This window comes from Typopeltis vanoorti, chromosome 20 (genome assembly GCF_054136105.1).
Source record: "Typopeltis vanoorti isolate ZY-2024b chromosome 20, IOZ_Tvanoo_1.0, whole genome shotgun sequence".
In the NCBI taxonomy this organism is placed as follows: Eukaryota; Metazoa; Arthropoda; class Arachnida; order Uropygi; family Thelyphonidae; genus Typopeltis; species Typopeltis vanoorti.
The window spans coordinates 15,750,898-15,771,759 of record NC_143568.1 but is presented as its reverse complement, the minus strand read 5'-3'; the positions used below and the strand labels follow the sequence as shown (position 1 = coordinate 15,771,759).

Sequence of the window (20,862 nt, the reverse complement as noted above, 5' to 3'; positions counted from 1 at the left end):
TATGTTGATGAAGTTCTTTTATAAATAATGACTTCTATCTTTATTCTTTTGAAGTTTCTAATGACATTTTTCCCCATCTGTAGTGGTATTTGAGATGCACTCATCATTACATTCCCAATGTAGTCATTTCCCCTAATAACTTTGTTTCATGTCAACCTAATATTGTGATCTACATTAATTAATTAATCATGTCTGTATAATTCACAGTGTTATGAAAGTATGTTTATTGCTGACCTGCTTGTGTGTTTTGTTTGATAAAAAAAATGAAAGTTTTGGGAAGGAAAGTCTTGTCACCACTGTGAGACTAGCTAACTTATCTTCAGTCAGATGGCCCTTATAAATGTTCTTTGCATCATAGACAGTATCCAAACCTAGGTCAAACAGAACGCTTTGTCAATAAATTTGAATTATGAAGGCCTAGTTAGATCCACATCTTTTGTTTTTATTACCTTTATGAACTTGGATTCCTTTTTGTGGTAAACAGTGCCAGAACTTTTTTTTTTCACTTTATTTTTTCTCCATTCAGAAAATTTTGCTAGTATTTAACAATTTTGGTTTTGCATTTTAGTCACACATGTGATGCAAGCACCATAATAATGTTAGTTCATTAAATGATGTAAAACAAGAATAGTATAATACAGACTAATAGATATTTCAGACAAACAAACTTATTTTATCTGCATTGTGGAAGAAGTGTACAATATTTATGCAATTCAGGATGACAGGTTATATAGTCGACTTTCACTATAGCTGACTCATAGAGATCAAAAAAACATATTGTGTAGTGAATTTCTTTTAGCATACGTATGGATCTTAAGTCAGGACTTTTTAGTAATTTGTTATAGTGAATGAGGATATAATAGTGCTTGCTTGTTATAGTGAGGGTTGACTGTTACCAAATCCATCGTTCTGATTTTGGTTGGAACAGTGGTGGTAGAAAACTGAAAACAATCAGTTTTCCACCATTTTCAAAACAGGCTGCCAAATTTCATGCCTTCATCTAAGGATAAACATTCTCTTCCTAGCAGGCATATTTCAAGTTCTGTGAGTATAGCTGTGCTCATTTCACTTTGAGAGACAGATCTGGTGAAAGTTTTATTTAGCTAGCAGAATTTCATAAATGTGGATAGGTACACTAGAGAATACTCTTGAAAAAATAGTTATACTCAGAAGTGGTAATAAACATTTATTCAAGTAGCATTTTTGATTACCTTATGCTTTCCTAGCCTAGCCTTTATTGAAATTAATTATTACAAAGGTATAGAAAATTGTCACCTTGAACTGTGTGAAACAATCGCTGTTTGTTATATATACCCTCTCGGACATGTCCAAGAGGGTATATATATACTTTGCATTATGGGGTACATAAGGCGATTAATGTGAAGCCTTAGCCTCTATATTACAAGTAGGCTAGTCATGAATGTACTGCACTTACAAACTTTGTTTGCTTACATTTGGATAAAGGATAAAACATAAATATAATTTCTTGACAATTTAATATAAATTGCAACTAAGTGAAAAAGTTTCTATAAGTAAGCACATTTTAAGTGCGAGATCCATGTCCATTTTCTTCATGGCTTATGAGGATATAAAGTATTAGTAATTTTTAGATTCTTTTGAATAGCCAAATCGATAAGTTTGTATTATCTGTCATTCGTCTCACCAAATGCAATTACAATCAGGGACTACTGCCCTATCAGAGTATTAATTAGGTTTCAAAGGACACAGTTAGTTGAACCCTGACTGGTTATTGAGCCTAACATGCACAAGGGAATGGAAATTATTCATAATGTTTATACTGAAGTTGTAACTGACCATGATATAACACAAAGATTGACTAAGCAAATACTGCTTTCAGAAGATTGAATAATATATAGAAATCATAATATGAATGGCAGAGAAAATTCCTTCCAATATCTGTACTGAGTGTTTTGCATTTCAATCTCCTTGGACAGTGAGATAGTTTTTATTATTTAGAATTTGTTTTATCAGTGGATAGTATTCATAATAGTCTTATTTCATGTGAATAATAGTAATTTATATTTATTTTTCTTAGCATTGAAGTCTACCAGACATACCAATGATCTCTCTGTACCAGTGCTTTTTTGTGCTTTATGTGGTAGTATATGAAAACCAGTCCATAAAATGTTCAGTATCTGTGGTATAGTACTATTGTGGGTGGAGCAAGGGTTAAAAAGAAAGATAATTATTGACATTTTAAATAAATCTGAAGTTGAATCGATGTTAATTGTTGAAATGCAAGTTTAGATTAACAGTCTCATTGAAATACAGTGGAACCTCAGTTGTCGAACATAATTCATTCTTAAAGGCTGTTCAGAAACCGATTTGTTTGAAAACTGAAACCATTTTCCCATAAGAATTAATGTAAAATGGATTAATCTGTTCCCAAATCCCAGATGATTGCTTATTTAAACCTTTATAACAGTACTTCATGCATAAAATCATATACAAAAACAATGAAAATGCATAAAATCTTGCACTTTATTTTTAAGTATTGTACAGATCGTTGATTTTGCCATACCGAACTGCATAGCAAGATCCGAGACATGAACGGCATTTTCATGTTTGGATATGATTTCTTTTTTTCACCTCTATCGTGGTTCTAACAACTTTTTTTTTTTTTTTTTGCTTTACTGCTATCACCATCCTTCTTTGGCCCCATGGTGACTTATTTATTAATAATTTATGAAAAAAAAACAACAAAACACAAAGAAAAATCAAGCAAAGGCACTGCAAATTCGAGCAGATGTCTGCACTGAGCAGGGGCTATGGCGTAACTGATGCTCTCCTGCCATCTCAGCCTGCAGAGCACGTGGTTGCTGGTTGCCTGTTCAGGAACTGAAATTCTGTTTGGAAACCAGTGCATTTTTTTTTTTTTTTTTTTTTTTCGGAAAATATGTTCGGGAACCGATTTATTCGAGATGAGAGTCATTCAACAACCAAGGTTCCACTGTATTTGTAAATGATACATAGAGTAGATAATGAACAGAATATAAATCAGTTTTATTTTTTTCGTTGAATGGATTTTGAAATTTTTAGAGGTATTTATTAAGAACAGTATTCGACCCAGGATGAATTTGTTAAGGAGGTGATGAGTAGTAGCTTGAACAGAAAAAAAAATTAGTAGTCATTCATTTTTTTTTGGATGACTTTAAGTTCTGTTCTTTCCTCCCTCATCATATTCTTTCTAAAGCTGTAGTATTATTAAGTCTTAACAAAACTTAAAACTTTAACACTTACTTTACATTTTTGTCTGTTTAAAACTTGTTTAAAAAAAGTTCAGACATAAATACAGTTGTTGGCAACATGGTTGTCACTATATCTCTCAGGGAATGCACATCATCGATGAATGGTATCTCACAGAAAAGCTACTGTTACCAGTTTCAACTGAAATGATGACTTGAGTTCTTGTCATTGCTAATATCTAGTAAGTTATTGTCACAAGATATTGGTAGTGGCAAATATGCCTTGATTTAACACAGTTGTGTTGCAGTTAAAAAGTGACTTAGCAGCTGACATTTTATAGTTTCTCTTGGACGTGGAAGTGTCATTCATTTGATTGCGAATTGGATACTTTTGTGGTAAAGTCTTTTGCTTCATGTGGGTGGAAGTTATGAGAGAAAGAACTTGTTGATCTTCTTTTTGACTAAATTCTTTGGAGGTTGTCTCTGAGTAATAACTTCAGGAAGGTTGTTTTACAGAGCATAAGTGTGCAGAATGAAATATTTTTAAACATATTGTGGATAATGTAATCTTTGCAAAAATCAGTAGGATACCTCCTTTTGTTTTATTTTATTATTATTTTTTCTCCTTTGGAGTTTCTTTCTGACATTATGTGGAGTCAAGGTATTTGGGAATGGAAGATAAGTGTGAGCAAATACTATAAAGACATTTGCCCACAAATGTTTCTCCGATAATTTAAAGTCGGAAAAAAATTGTTTGGATGTTTCTTTTAATTGTCATTCACATTTGATCTTGGATGCTCTAATTATGTTGCAATTACAGACCAATTTATGACTAATGCGACAGTTTACAGGAACAGCTCATTGGAAATTGTTAACTCAAAGGCCTGCTCCATTTTCAGTATTGCACAAATTAAATTACAGATGCCAAGAAATTATATTCTTGGTTTCATCCTTTATCCAAGCAAGCAAACAAAGTTTGCACGTGAAGTAACTTCACAACTGGGCTACTTGTATATAGAGGCTAATGACTTCACATTAATTGCATTAGTATTCCATAATGCAAAGCACATATCCTTATGGACAAGTATAATGCTATGCATTATGAGACAGTTTCAACCTTTATTTGAGGTCTCATTAGTGGGAGCCAGACCCAGAAGTGATACCAAAGTTGAAGTAATGCAGAAGTCATATTTCCATATACAAGTAGTCAAAAGGTGTTGCACCTTATTATTAAAATACTCTGGATTAGAGATAATGTTGAAAGTTTTTTCATTAGATTTCATCCTTTATCCAAGCGTAAGCAAACAATTTGCACATCAGGTAACTTCATGACTGGGCTACTTGTATATAGAGGCTAATGACTTCACATAATTGCCTTAGTATCCCATAATGCCAAGCGCATATACTTACAGACAAGTATAATGCTATGCATTATAGGAAGGGTCACTATCCAGACCAGTTTCGATCTGGGTCTGACTTCCATTGATGAGACCTGTCTCATTAAGTGAAAAAAACTTTCAACATTGCACAATTTAGTGTGCATTATCATTCCGTTTTCTAAAACCCCCTAATGTATGCATTAAATGAGAAAAGTAGCAATACATATTATAGTTTTAGTGATTTGTGAATAAATGAATATTGAATCTAGGTAATTACCATGTTTTAAAAATTAATAATTAGAAAGATTACTTGTTTATATGACAGATTAAAAAGCATCCTAACACATTTTCAATGTTTTCTAAAACCCCCCAATTGAATCCCATCTTACTGGTGAGCAGGCAGGTTTTAGACCAGGCAAATCCTGTACATCACAAATTCTCAACCTCACTCAGTATATATAGAAAATGGTTATGAGTAAAAACTAGCCACCACAGAGCAGTTTGTAGACCTAACTACAGCATGTAATAACATAAACCATCTCGCACTCAGAAATAAAATATACAGAATAACTAAAGACCATCGCCTTGTCCTCTTGATCCAGTCACTCTTGCAAAACAGACGCTGTTTTGTGGACCTGGAGTAGAAAGAGCCATTTGCACCCAAAAAAATGGCCTTGCCCAGGAAAGTGTGCTATCACCATTACTTTTTAACATGTATGTCAATGATTTCCTTATTTTTCCAGGAAATTTTATCTATGCTGATGACCTTGCCATAGCTACTCAATCAAAAAATTTAGAGTACATTGAAACTACTCTATCACTTGCCTTAAATAGTCTAACCACATATAGCAGTAATCAATTAAAACCAAACCCCTTGAAAACCCAGACTGGTATTTTCTCCTTTAACAATAAGGAAGCTACAGATTTCTTGGGAAGGCTCTAATATAGAACATTCCTGGAACCCAATCTACCTCGGAATGACTTTCGATTGCATTCTTTCATGTAAAACACACATAGAAAAAACAAAGGCAAAAGTGAATGCAAGAAAATATATTAAGAAAGCTTACTGCCTGCAAATGGGGTGCAGACACTATCACACTGAGATCTTTTGCCTTGGCCCTTTGCTATTCTACTGAATATGCCTGCCCGGTATGGTTCAGATCTTGCCATGCTGAAAAACGTGACCCAGCAATGAATGAAAGCTGCCACTTAATTACAGGATGCCTGAAACCAACACCACTAAGAGACTTGTATACTTTGACAGGTATTGCACTCCTTTCAATTTAAAGTTCTGCCAACTGACAAAAGAAGCAGACAAATGATGAACTCCACCCAGTATTTGGCCAGACCACAATGCCCCAAAGACTAAGATCCCGACATAGCTTTCTAGCAACTGTTGAACCACCTAAAAACCCTCCAGTGACAAGACTTCATCAATGGCTTACACTATACCCTGAGAATAATACTGGTATTCCAACAGCCAAACATCTTCCATGTGGTGCTCACTTGGGCTGAAATACTTAGAAAGCCTCAACAGACTTCGAACAACAGGATGCTACAAACAAAACCTCATCAAATGGGGCTCCCTCACTGGACCAAATAATTGTGAGTGTGGGACAACCCGGTCCATGGAATACCTTCTTTCTTGTCCCCTTCTTCAATCATCTTGCACAAAAGAGGACCTTATATCCTGCACAGAAAGAGCAGTTGATTGTGCAAGATACTGGAGGAACATCTGACCATATTTATTGTATATAACTTATGTGTAGTTTATTTTTTCTTCATATTTTACTTATTATTCCCTGTATAACTCACCAAATTTAAGCTGTTCTTATTTGTAATGTATCCTAATTTGTTGTAAATAATGTTGTACCACTTGTGTTTGGATATGAAATAAATAAAAATGTTTTCTGTATTACCCTGTATTTAACAAATTGATAAAATATAATTAAATAGATGTTTTCTTTTACTACCCTGAAAAAGAAATCATTTTATTAAAAGTTATTTTGTCAAACAAATATTTCCTCCTTGTAAGTTGTAACAGATTCCTCTCTGCCTACTGTATTTCATATATGTATTGCATATCTGTTTAAAAATATGATAAGAATGCACTGAAAACATGGATAAGTTTATTTTTGCAATGTTTATGCAATGTTTTTCTAATTTTTGTTTTGTAGGGACACTGCAGGACAGGAAAGATTTCACACAATAACAACATCGTATTACAGAGGTGCAATGGGAATTATGTTAGTTTATGACATCACTAATCCGAAAAGTTTTGATAATATTGCAAAGTGGCTACGAAATATTGATGAAGTAAGTTGATAAATTTTCAAATTGTGTGGTACTGCATACTGAATTTATATTGAATTTTACAGTTTTATACGTTTTTTTTTTTTTTTTTTTTTTTTTTTTTTTTTTTTTTTTTTTTTAAATCCAGAATAATGTGATCATCATTGGTATTCAGTGGGTTTTTCATTGTTTGTATTATTGAGATTGAACAATGCCTTCTCAAGTCAACATTTGCTGCTTTTTTAAATATCTCATTCCCATTTTCACTGTAGTTAAAGATAGGGACCATGAGTCATGGTCCCTATGACTCATGGTCCCTATCTTTAACTACAGTGAAAGATAGGGACCATGAGTCATTTGTTATAGTGGATAGTTTGCTATAGTGAATTTTCTTTAGAAAACATTGTGCTTATGGAACGTTTGTCAGAGATTTTTGGTAGTGTTTATTATAGTGGTGGTTGCTGTAGTTAAGTCAGTTGTAGGCTTAAAAAAATGAATTTTAAAGAAATTACATATTTTGTTATAAACATATGCAATCTTTACTTATATAACCAGCATATTGCTTCTGAAATATGCCAGTTTCATTTCTGTCCTCTCCTCTACCATGGGGTAATTATTTCTCAAGTTAGACATACTTGCTTATGATTTTGTATTAACATATAATAGTGGTTAAGAATTTTATACATCTGGGAGCAAGTGCCTGTAGCTCCTGTATCTAATTTGGTTTTCACAATGCCTTCTGGTTGGAAAGACCTGGATATAAATCCTGTTTAGGACTTTTAAAACATTTATCAGGTCTTTTCAGCTGAAGGTACGTTAGCCAGTCTCATTTGGAGGTGGTTGTATTTTTTGTCCCATGAAACAGGCAAACCAATCAGAAGAACACATTCAATTAATCACCATAATACACTACATAGATAAGATTAACTGCTCTATCAGAGCATAATTAAGTTTCAAAGAAAATAGACTGCTCACAAAACAAGAAATGAAAGCTGATTTGCTTTGAAAGCAATAGACGATGTAACTATCACCCAGCTACTGTTGGACTAAATAACATCTGTTATGAGATGACTAGACATCTGTTGTTATCTGCCATGGATCAGCTGCTGCACCTGTTTAACAGAGTTTTCTGTAAGAATATGTATCTGGACGCCTAGCATAAGGCAGGTATTTAAGCCTTTCCTAAGCCAGAGAAGATCCAAAATTTGTAATAAACTGTCAATTGGTTCAACTCGGGCAACTGTTTAGGTAAGATTCTGGAAAAAAATTTCTGGAGAGAAACAAGTTTTTTTTTTTTTCCAGAACACAATCTGGCCTCTGACAACATCACTCAACAACTGATCATCTAGCCTGACTCGAATTGTCCATTAGAGATGCCATCCTAAAGTGCAAGCACCTAGTATCAGTTTTCTTTCTTTGACATAACATTGCTTGGAGATTTGGGGTGTTGAAAGGACAAAAAAATAATATAGTTACAGGGATAGACTGCAAGGGATATTGCAGTGTCAGAGGATAGAGGAAATAGGAGAGATATTACTAATGGTTGTTGAAGAGCTTCAACTAACAAAAATAGAAATTAAGGAGGATTTTAGGTCTGAGGGTGATGGTTTATTTGAGTCTGTGTGGTGTTAGATAGAGATCAAAGAACAGCATATGTTGTTGGTTGCTGCAGTAAATTAGGAGATCCAGAGGAAGATGTGAATGCCATTCACTGGCAAATTATCGCAGTTGAGTGGGCAATTATGGAGATTTCAATGGAGATACAGATTGCAAAGAGGAAAGGGCATATGGCAAGATGGAAATTGAATTTATATAGTTACTAACAGATAATTACCTAAAACAGCATGTGATGGAAAGTGACCAGTGGTTTTGAAAGTGTTGGTTCTAGTTCACATACCTGTCAATGAATTTAGAAACCTTTATGCAGATATATGTAACTTTGCAGTCTATATGCAAAATACTTGGTCACATGTGTTCTAGGCAACTATTTAAGAATGCTGCTGGTCAGTAACCTTAATCAGAGGATAAGATAGTTCCATTACATAACGGTAGCTCTGACACATATGTAGCAATTTACAGACCAGTTAATATCTGAGGTGTGGTGGATAAAATTATTGGAAAAGTTTGGTTAAAGGTAAAATTCGGTATTGTATTCCTGTTGTATTTGAGGGAGGCCATACTATTTGCATCAACTGTCATACCTGTTCTTGAATTCCTTCATGCTACTTGCACACACTCTATGCAATACAATACTCTATAATTAAAAGAAACACATGTATTAACCACAGTGAAAATTATTTAATTGTAAATATTTCATCCTAAGTATCTTAGGACATCTTCAGTACAGTAGTGTAAAAAACAATAATAGGAATAACATACAGTTAGGGCACATGATTACAATAGAATCTCATTAAACGTGCGTAATGTGTTACAGGAAAAAAAAAATTATTTAACACAATTTTGTATGACAATTTCCCATACTTTAGGAATAGTAAGAACGTTCTTACTATTTTTTTAAAAAAAATTTTTTTTTAATCACTCATGACCACCAAAGTTCAGAAATTATAGCATGCTTAGGGTACTGTGGGCAGGTGAAATGTTAGATAATCCAGAACCCTTTTCTAGAAACCAAGCACTGAAATTTTTCAAGCCACTTTACTTCTGATAAGCATGGTAGTATTATAGTGGGCAAAGAAAATAGACTTGTACTAAATTTATTTATAACATTCTCTGTATAAAGTAAAGAACTGAGATTATCAGGTTTATTGCTGCTTTCTCCTAATGTAATCCATATAATTGATGAATTACAGTGGATGTAGTATGCACCATTGTCTTATACCTGATTTTACATTAAATTATCTTCTACTTCCTAAATATAGATCCTAGTTATATTCCCATGATTTCCCGACTACTTCAAGTTGAAAATCTGATCCTGAACAATCTCTATTTAGCTTGATCCAAGCTTTGTTCAAGTTTCTCTTTCACAATTTTTCTTAGTTTCTTTTCAAGTATTCTTGCTTTCTTAAATATCATCTTGAACCCTCAAATAAAATAAAATATTTTTGTTTCATTATCTGTTAGTCAGTACTATTAATCTCTTCACTGGCTGCAGCGAGTTTGTCAACCAAAACACAAATGAAGAATGCATTATTTATGTTCAAGTAATGTGGATATGAATTGTGAGACATAAGATTATTAATATATTTATTCATTGTGGCTAGTTTTGTGATAAAAGAACTGTATAAAACTCAGCTCAAGACAGTAATATCAGAACCTAGGGAAGCTTGACTGCCAGAAAGATGTTGTGTATATGCTGTACATACTTAGCAATACTGAAAGATTCTCATTTTGATTTAAATAATTGCTCCATCTCTGTTTTTTTTTATCGTTATATGCAAAATTTATTAAATAGTGCTTGCTGATATGTCTGGCAGTAAACAAAGATCATGTGAAGGAGTTTTTCACTGGCTAACATAATGCAACATCATAAGTTTTTATTTCAGATAGTATAGGGAAGTTTAGACATGTATGTATTATAGTGCATTGTGCTACCTAGTTTAGCCATAAATACTGTTACATTTTGAACAGCACATAAACCTTTTAATCTATCAGAATCATTTACAGTTTTCAGCACTTACAAACCACATGCATAATGTACATATAGCACCACTCAATGTTTGAAATGTCCCCCTTTTGCTTTCATGCATGCCTGAAGTCTGTGAGGCCACATATCAATGTTAGCATGCACAACATCCAGTAGAAATGCTCTACTACTCACTCTAAATCCACCTTCAGGCTGGCGATGCTTGGGTGTTGTTTCTTGCATGCTACTCTCTCTCAAGCTCTGACTACAATTTCAGCTGATTCAGATCAGGACCAGATGGCCAATCAGATGGTGATATATCATTGGGCACATTCATCTCCAACCACTGTTCAGGGGCTGTACCACAGGTTTCAGCACGGTGTTTCGATACACTTTAACAGTGGTTTTGACCATTTTTTTGCAGAAATGCAACTTGGATACTCTGATATGTTACCCCACCAAATCAACACTGATGCAAGGTGAAGTCTCTTAATCCTGGGTACTATGCGACCATCCAGATCATATACCCGATTGTTTTGGAAATTAAGTGATTCTTCAATGGTAAAAATGTCATCTCTGAAGAGGATATCTCTGTGTCTGTTGTTCGCATACTGCTGGAGAAGTGACTTTGATTTTATCACCCTCTTCCACATAGTTTGTGGTTTTAAGAAGTGTCCTGAGGTAAGAGCCTATCATTCTACTGGACACGTCCTAAAACCACAGCCACGTGATATTGTTCTCTGCAGAACATTCATCTCTCGTGACATCACTTTCCGTCTTCTCACAGGATTATGGTGTATAAGGGTCTTCACAACCCTGACTAGCTGTTATGTCCTAACACAGCGTGGCTGACCTATTCTTTGATGGTCAGAATGTCTTCTGTATTGTTATAATGGTTAATAGTCTGATACACAAATGTCCTACTGATCCCAAGTTTTTTTTTGCATGTTGAAAATAACAGGTGGCAGCATTCCAACCTTGTGAAGAGCTATTACAGCTACACGATTTTCATCATCTCTCCACTGTTAACCCATACAGCTAGACAACTTTTTCTCTACTGATAAACATGCAAATATTGGCTGCACATAGTGTCACGAACAGAACCAGGATCGAACAATTTTGTGGGCACCTTGGGGTATAACAGTATTTATGGCAAGAAAATATATATAAAATGTATTGTTACTTGACAGTCTTTATTGTACTCTATAAAGTACATAAGTACTTAAACTATTACCTGTGACATACATGCATTCTTGTCTATATGGGAAACTTTTTCATTTATGTGTAGCATGCAAATGAAGATGTAGAAAAAATGATTCTTGGCAACAAATGCGATATGGAGGATAAACGTAGAATCACAAAGGAGAGAGGAGAAGATGTAAGTTTCTTTTTGTTATATGCATAGTTTTTTAAGAAAGAAACTGAATTAAAATTTCATTTTAAGGGTTCGAGTTAAGGCTAAAATAATTACACAGCTGAAAACAAGAAAAAAAAAAATTAAAGTGCACCACTGTATTCAATCTTCAATTTTTTTTCTTGGGAAATTTAAATTACTTATTTAATAATAATTCAGCAATCTAACAATAGTAAGAAAAAATTCTGTTAGAACTTCTATGATGTAACTATTTTTGCAATCAAGGTAAAATGCTAATTATGAATCCCTCCAGCTGAAGAATGATTTGAATTTTTATTTAGATATTGTTTCTTCAAAAAGCTATTCATTAATAGACATTAATATGTAAAGTAACAAAAAAACATTTTTATGGTTTTGTTTTTTTACTGTAGTTTTATGAGATTTTTTTAATGATAAACATAAGCATCATGGGTTGGTTATGTGTTAGATAATAATAATGTATTATTTTTTTTATTACACCTCCAAGGAGTCGAAAGACTCATCGAGGGAGGACACCTACTCTATGACTCTTCATCTCCACCACTATATCAACCCTCGACTATCATCATCTACATCAATGCCATCTACTGCCCACCACCACCATTAGTATTTTTTGTTTGTAAATTGCATGTGTTCCAAAGGGCCGATTTGTCTGTATGCGGGATGAAAAACCTGAGTTTCCAGGAGGAAAAAACCCCGCTACCCCCGTATGAGATCGGCGAACTCGCCTTCAATTGAAAAAATCCATATAAAGATTCCTCCTGTCATGACAAGAATCAAACTTAGGTCTTTTCCAGTTGAAGGGTGCAACGTACCATTGTTCTTCCAATTGTGCTACAGAGGCACTAAATATAATTATCCTCCCTGGCTGGGGATGGAACCACACTCTCCCATGTAGCAGGTGAGGATACCAACTCACTATACTACTGAGGACTTAATTCTGAAATTCTTTCCAAAGAATAGACATGGTAATTTTCTCCAGATATACCAGTCACAGGGATGCGGTCTCACAACAGGTGATAAATTCATGTATAGCTCAAAGATATCCATATCATAGTGGATTCATATCTACAGCCTGTAGAGATATTACCCTAGACCAGTGGTTCTTAACTGGTGTTCCCCAGATCACTTGTGTTCTGCGAACTTAGTTACAAGCATTCCACTGGTGAAAGATGTCACATGACAGTTCTGAGTGTAATGAGCTATTCTTATCCTAACTACTGAAGACTGCTATGCACATTGACTTCTAAACAAATAGAATATCGTTTATGGGTGTCGTGTTTGCAGGAGGGAGTATGGAGCAGCGTCTCTTTTACAGTCATCATTCAGTAATGTGTGTTTGGTTTGTGTGTTATGTAACATTGTAATAGCGTACAGTACTGGATATTTGGTTTGTGGGTTGTACAACATCATAGTAACACACAACAGATAAATTTATTATTAAACAAAAACGTGATTCTGAGGCAAATATTAATGATGGGGCAGGTAACACTGGAAGTAGTAGTAATGACGTTGCTGTAAATATGTCTCATACAGAAGACAGTATTATACATAGTAAAATAAGAAAAATTAATAGACAATATTCGGATGAATATTTAAGTTGGGTTTTACATGGACCAGTGAGGAAGAATGTCCTATTCCCCAGTATCTTGTATGTGGAGAAAAACTATCCAATGGCGCAATGGTCCTGCTAAGTTGAAACAGCACCTTACTATGCAGCATGCCAATCTTGCTTCAGAAACTAAAGATTATTTCAAGAGATTGTTGGACATGCAAGTTAAACAAGTAAAATATTTTGAAAAGACTCAAAATTTCTGATAAGGCACAACTTGCATCATATATAGTAGCTGAATTAATTGCTGTAAAATTAAAACCACATACTATAGCAGTCTCTTATTTTACCAGCATGTTGCGACAAAGCAAAAAAGGAAATTATGAAAATTCCTCATTCAGATGATACAATAAAAAATTAAAGATATTTCAGAAGTGAAGGAAAAGAAGAAAGCATATCAAAAGTTCCTGGCAAATAAATCAGCTTGTGCGCTTAGAGAATACAGAGACAAATGTAAGAAAGCTAAACACTGTATAAAACTAGCTAAACAAAAGTCATGGGAGGACTTTGGCAAGAACATAGAAAATAAATATCAAGGAGGTGGTAAGATATTCTGTAGGTTGTTGAAGAAGCTTAGAAATGGAGGAAAGAGTGCTGTAAAAGAAGTTAGAGATGATAAAGGTGACATGAAAACAGGAGACAAAGATATCTTTGAAGTATGGAGTAATTACTTCGAAAAATTGCTAAATGAAACAAGCAGTGATAGCACAGTGGTAAAAAAACACTCAACAGGCATACAGTCAGGAATACATATCCATACTTGAAGTAGAAAAAGCCATCAAAGGCTTGAAATGTGGAAAGGCAGCTGGAGTAGATAATATTCAACCAGAAATGCTGAAGTATGGTCGTATAAAAGTCTTACAGTGGCTGCACTGCATAGTTCAGAAGGCCTGAACAAAGGGACGAATTCCTGATGATTGGAGTAGAGCTCTAATAGTACCGATATATAAAAAGGGAAATAAAACTGAATGTGAAGAATTTCAGAGGTATTTGCCTACTGAGTGTTCCGGGCAAGATTTATGCCAGTATACTTGAGAAACGGTTGGGAAGAATTGTGGAAGAAAAGCTTGGTGAAGAACAAGCTGGATTCAGGCCAAATAGAGGCTGTCAGGATCAGATCTTCACTTTACGACAATTAGTTGAGAAAGCATGGGAATACAACAAAGATCTGTATTTAAGTTTTGTCGATCTGGAAAAGGCATATGACAAGGTGCCAAGAGAGAGAGAAGCTATTCAAAACACTACAGTTATATGGTGTCAATTTGGCATTATATCAAGCAATACTTAGTCTTTATTTCAGTTGTAATTCAGCAGTTAGAATTGAAAGAAGTACAGGAAGATGGTTTAATGTTAAATCTGGTGTGAGACAAAGATGTACATTATCCCCCTCTATTATTCATTATCTATATGGATCACGTTATGAAGGAAAGTGGTATTAAACATGATATCAGAATTGGAGATGTTAATATCAGCTCTTTGCTTTATGCGGATGATGTTATACTTCTAAATAAATCTGCTACAAGTTTGCAAAATTCCCTGACTAAATTGAATAACTGTTGGAATAGATATAGTATGAAGGTCAGCAATAAAAAGACAAAGACAATGAAAATAGGTAGAATCGTTGAAAATATAAACTGTGTTTTGAATTGGGAACCTGTGGAACAAGTAAAACATTTCAGCTACTTAGGCATGATTTTTAGTGAAGGTGGTAAATTAAATATGGAAATAGACAACAGAATCAACAAAACTGGTATTGTAGGAAGTCAATTGAATAAATTCATATGGAATAAGAGAGAAATTAGTCGGAACACCAAATTAGCTGTATGCAAGACAGTGTTCAAACCAGTTTTAACTTATGGATCTGAGAGCTGGGTCAGAAGTAAAACACTTGACCCAAGACTAGAGACTGCTGATATGAGAGTCCTGAGAAAGATTAAAGGCGTGAACATATGGCGTCAATGGCAATATCATATGAAAAACGAGGATATTAGGAAAGAACTTGACATTGTCAGTATCCAGGAATGCATTAGCAGAGCTAATTTCAGGTAATATGGTCACGTGAACAGAATGGTCGAGGAAAGATTAGCAAAACAAGTGTTCTCTGCCAGGTTGGCAGGAAAACGACCCAGAAGAAGACCAAGATATAGGTGGATTGATACGGTACAAAGTGCCTTAGACAATAAAATATAAGATCTGATAATGTGCGAGTCTTGACAAGTAACAGACTGATTTGGAAGAAAATTATAGATAGGATGTTAGTATGAGGTAAATTTTTCATGAAGTACTATCATATCCTGTACACCCCTTGAAGGTAGATGTCAGGAATTTGATGATGAGATATTTCAGATGATATTGAGAAAACAGTTACCAATAAACTTTCCAAACAACATTTTGCCTTACAAATTGACGAGTCCACTGACATTAGCAGTAAAGCTCATATACTAGGATTCGTTTGTTTCATTAATGAAAACCAAATAGTGAATCAATTTCTATTTTGCAGAGAACTTGATATTTAGAAAATTTTAAAATTTCATTGTAGCTGTGTGTAGGAATTTGTATGTGCTGTGCTCCAACTGTGGTAGGCTCTCTTATAGGATTTGTTACCGTTGCAAAGAAAATAAACCCAAGTATTATATCTTTGCAATGTTCTTTTTGCACAGTGAATCCATAGTTCCAAAAACATTACCAGCAATATTAACACGTTCACTGCCACGCTACTTCAGCATAGTCTGTTCCAGTACGCCGAGCAATTTCACTTCTTCAAGGTCAGTACAGTAATCTCTGCACAAGCCAACTACGAGTATACTCGTAGTTGGCTTGTGCAGAGCATATACCATCTATGAGAATACACAGTTTTGATGCTAGCTCCACAAGCCAAGCATTTTCACTTCTTCAAGGTCAGTACAGTAATCTCATTGCTGGCGGTAAGCATCATAAGAATATACTCATAGCTGGCTTGTGTGGCTGGTTTTCCAACTACGAGTATGCTCGTAGTTGGCAGCGAACGTGTTAAAGTCTGTACTAGACCAAGTTGTAAATGTGGTAAATTACATCAAGTCAAGTCTTTGCTTTTGCACTCTGAAATAAGATGGTAAAAGTGCTATTCCGAATTTTTAGAACTTAAGAATGAATGAAAGTGCAGATGCTTTTGTAAAATGTCTTGAAAAATTATATTTTAATATAATTTTAATACAGCTAATGTGCTAAAATGGCATATTTAGCCAATATTTTTAAATACTTAAATAGCGTTAATCGAAGTATGCAAGGGAAAAATTAAAATATTTTAACATCCACTGACAAATTGTTAGCTTTTCAGAAAAATAGTATCTCTTTGGATGAACCACATATCAGAAAAAAAAAATACAGTAGATGTTTCCTTCACTCCATAATAAAAATGTCGAGGGAATTATTAGTTACCTTGTCAACGGATCGTACTCTAAAAATGAAATTTTCTGAAATAACTCTTGAGGAATTTTGGATTTTTGTCCAAGCCAAATACCCAGTTCTCTCTTTCACAAGACTACTGAAAATTTTGTTACAGTTTTCAACATCATATTTGTGTGAGCTCGGTTTCTCGATATTAACCAATATAAAAACTAAAAAGCGTGAACGACTTACTAATATAGGCAAAGAGATGAGGGTAGCTATATCACATATTAGTGTTAATTCTTGAATGAAGAAATTTCACTAAGAAATATTTCATTCGGGATTTAACAAGTTTTAACATGCCAATAAGGATATACTTGTATATAAGTAGAATTGTAAATTACTGGAAGGCCTTAAAGATATTGTATCTTGTCATTGAATGATTCTATGTAAAGGAATATCATCTATCTTTGTATGTTTAACAAGGGAAGAATAATTTGTGAAATATATGTTAGCATGTAAAATTATAAGTTCAAGGTATGTGAGCGAGACACTCAGATTAGCAGCAGAACCTATGGCAGTCACGTATGCATGGAGCACATTGCGCGTGCTAGCTTCCCGGAAGAAGCTAAGAGAGAAGAATGGAACCGCCTGCAGAAGAATGGTGACGGGTGAAAAGGTGTGACACAAAAGGGGGTGCTGCTAAAGGTGCAATATAAAAGGTCTTGGCTTCCCCAGTTCGAGGACTTTTTCTCTTGGATTCGAGTTCTTCCTCGTGCTCTCCTGTTCAGCATCGGCGCCACTCACTTGAGGGCCCCAGCTTAAGTTGTTCCCTGAGATGTGTGGGTGAACCCGACCAATGGAATGATGTCTCGACGGAGATAAGTGGCAAAGTAGCGAGCTAGGTGTGGGCATTTCGTCAGCGTACAGAGAAAATCTACGCTGACTGTCATGCTAGACCACGTGGACCAACTTAAGCAGAGCTGTTTCTCATCCACATCGGAAAGGATAAGTCACGATAGCGAGCTCCAAACCAGGCCCAGGTGAGATGACCGCCAGGATGAATAATAAGTAAGCTGTGAACGGAATTGAAGATTGAGGGACAGACCTGAAGAAGTTTTAAAGATCCGGTAATGTATAAACCTTAGTCTCTTTTGTTGTGGAAGAAAGAATTATTGTATAATAGTGAACAGGAACATTCATTAGTAGAGCTCATATTATATAAGAGGCAGGACTTTAGTATTTAGTCTAATAGCAAAGTGTTACAGCTCCAGGAGCATAGTCTAATGTATTGTAAAAGTTGATCATGTTTAGTATGTTATAGTATAATCATACGCAAAGTTAATCGAATTAATGCCTGGAAGGAATTGTAGATCAAAGAATACAAAAGGACAGTCAATTGATTGGATAGTAGTGTCTTATGACAAGATTGAACTATATAAATTATAGTTTGTTATAAGTTTTTTTTAAATAAAATTTACTCAACTGGTATCCCCCAATAGAATGGAAAAAAACAATTGTGATTCCTATCTTTAAGAAAGGTAACAGAGATGACCCTAAAAACTATAGAGGCATCAGTATACTAAATTCCTGTTACAAAATATATAGCAGAATCTTAAATAACAAACTAATGAAAATATTCCGAAAACTTTATTCTAGAGGTACAGAATGGATTTAGAAAAGGACGATCATATATAGACCCAGCCTTTTGCCTAAAATTAATAATAGAGAAAAGAAGAGAATATAATTTAGAAACACATATTGCATTTATTGACTTTGAAAAAGCATTTGACAAAGTTAAAAGAAACATATTATTTAACATATTAAAAGAAAGACAAATACCAAATAATATCATAAAAGCTATCATAAGTATATATGAAAATAATCAAATACAAATAAGATTAAATCACGAGCTATCATATACAAGAGAGATAAACAAAGGGGTCCGACAGGGATGTCCCCTCTCAGCAACTCTTTTTAATATCTACTTAAATGAAATAATAATAAAATGGAGTAAAAATTTACATCAAGGAAATAAACTTTCACCTACAGTTAACTTAAACACTCCTCTTTGCAGACGACCAAATAATAATTACAAATTCTGAAGATAACTTACGGAAAGCTATTTTAAATCTAAATGAAATATCCAAAGATTATGGTATGATAATATCAACGGAAAAATCAAAAACTATGGCCTTTAAAGGACAAGATCCAGCAAGAACTAAAATAGTAATAGATAACAAGATCTTAGAACAGGTGAATTCATTTAACTACCTAGGATGTATGATCACATATGAAAATGAAAAAGATATAAATGTAAAAATTGCAAAATATTTAAAAATAACAGGTGTAATTAACTCTATATTTAAACCAAACCTAGTTCAAAAACAAACCAGGCTAAAAGTATACAATACATTAACCTTACCGGTCTTAATGTATGGAAGCGAAATCTGGACAATAAAACAAAAAGACAAACAAAGATTAACAACAGCAGAAATGAAGTTTATGAGAAAAACTGCAAAGTATACCCTATTTGATCACAAAAGAAACGAAGATGGGGGTGCTTAAGGGTCAAAGCTGTATAACTAAGAGGAGATCTCCACATAGCCTTTAAAGGAATGTGAAGAACCGACCAGGGCTTCTGACCTAATGTCCAATCCTCACCTTCTCGTGGTGCACCCTGTTGGGTATCTACTTGGATACTGAACGGACGAGGATGGGCTGGCAATTTGGGATTTAGCCGACCAAATTGTATTCTTATTGGTTAAACCAAAATGTAGAATGATGGTACAACACGACAAAATTTCATGCCGGCTGGGGCGTCGCCCTGTTAAACAAGGCCCCCGTTGTTTTCGCCAGGGAACCAGGGCGAACAGCGAAAAGTCAGCTACTGGAACAAATCTGAAAATAAACCCCAACTCAACATCACCAGAGTTAAAGATCGGTACTATCAACGTAAGAAGCCTGAATGGCAAAGAAATGGAGCGAGCTGAGGAATTAGATAAGTACCAGATCGACATAATAGGGGTGACTGAAACAAAAAAGACCAAAACTGGTGAGATCTTTCTGAGCAATAAATACAAAATGTTACATTCAGGCAATGACAATCAAGGAAAAGAAGGAGTAGCCATAGTATTCAACACAAAATACTAGGCTAATCTTCTTGAATGGCAGTCAGTCTCAAGTAGAATAACGTGGGCAAATGTGAGAATGGGGAACGACAATGAGACTTATTTGTGCCTATGGTCCCACCGAAGGTTCTACTAAGGTAGAAGTGGAGGAATTTTTTGAGGCTTTAGAAAAAGCAACTGACACAATGAAAAATGAAAAGTTGGTCCTTGTTGGGGATCTAAATAGCAGAGTAGGAAATGATTGTGAGACATACAAAAATATTTTGGGAAAATTTGGAGAAAAGAGCAAAGCTAATAATAATGGCAAATATCTGTTGGATTTCTGCTCAGGACATGGATTGGTTATTACTAACACCATGTTCCAACATAAAAATGTGCACAAATTCACATGGAGAGAAGAAGCTAGGAATAAAAAAAGTCTCATTGACTATGTTATTGTTGATAGTGATGTTTTCTCCCTTGTGCAGGACACCAGAGTGTACAGAGGATTTGAAATTGGAAGTGATCACTATTTAGTCTTGAGCAGGATAAAATTGAATTTCATATTGATAAGAATAACATGTAAGAAAGTTTTAAAGCGAATAAAAATTGAGCAGCTCTCAGATGTGAACTGTAGACTAAAATACACAAAGATTATTGAAGAAAAAATGAAAGAGTTTGAGAACAGGAATCAAACCTTGGAGATTCAGTGGCAAACTGAAGAAAACATTGATTGATTCTGCCAGAGAGGCATGTGGTGAGGTTGTCTGCAAGGATAAAAAAATCGGAACTCCCTAGTGGACACAGGAAGTTAAAAAGCCAGTGAAGGAAAAGAAGAAAGCATACCAAAGGTTCTTCTCAAATAAGTCAGCTTGTGCTCTTAGAGAATATAGAGACATATGCAAGAATGCTAAACACTGT

The 20,862-nt window shown here is 34.6% G+C and overlaps 1 protein-coding gene across 1 annotated transcript in view; it reads left to right on the top strand.

Annotated features, from left to right (window-relative positions):
- Rab10 (RAS oncogene family member Rab10) overlaps positions 1 to 20,862 on the top strand; it is a 132,145-nt gene that overhangs the window by 51,221 nt on the left and 60,062 nt on the right. The window contains exons 3-4 of the mRNA XM_090410534.1: positions 6,763 to 6,901; positions 11,749 to 11,838. Of these exons, the coding sequence (XP_090266660.1) occupies positions 6,763 to 6,901; positions 11,749 to 11,838 (229 nt within the window). The remainder of the gene's footprint in view (positions 1 to 6,762; positions 6,902 to 11,748; positions 11,839 to 20,862) is intronic.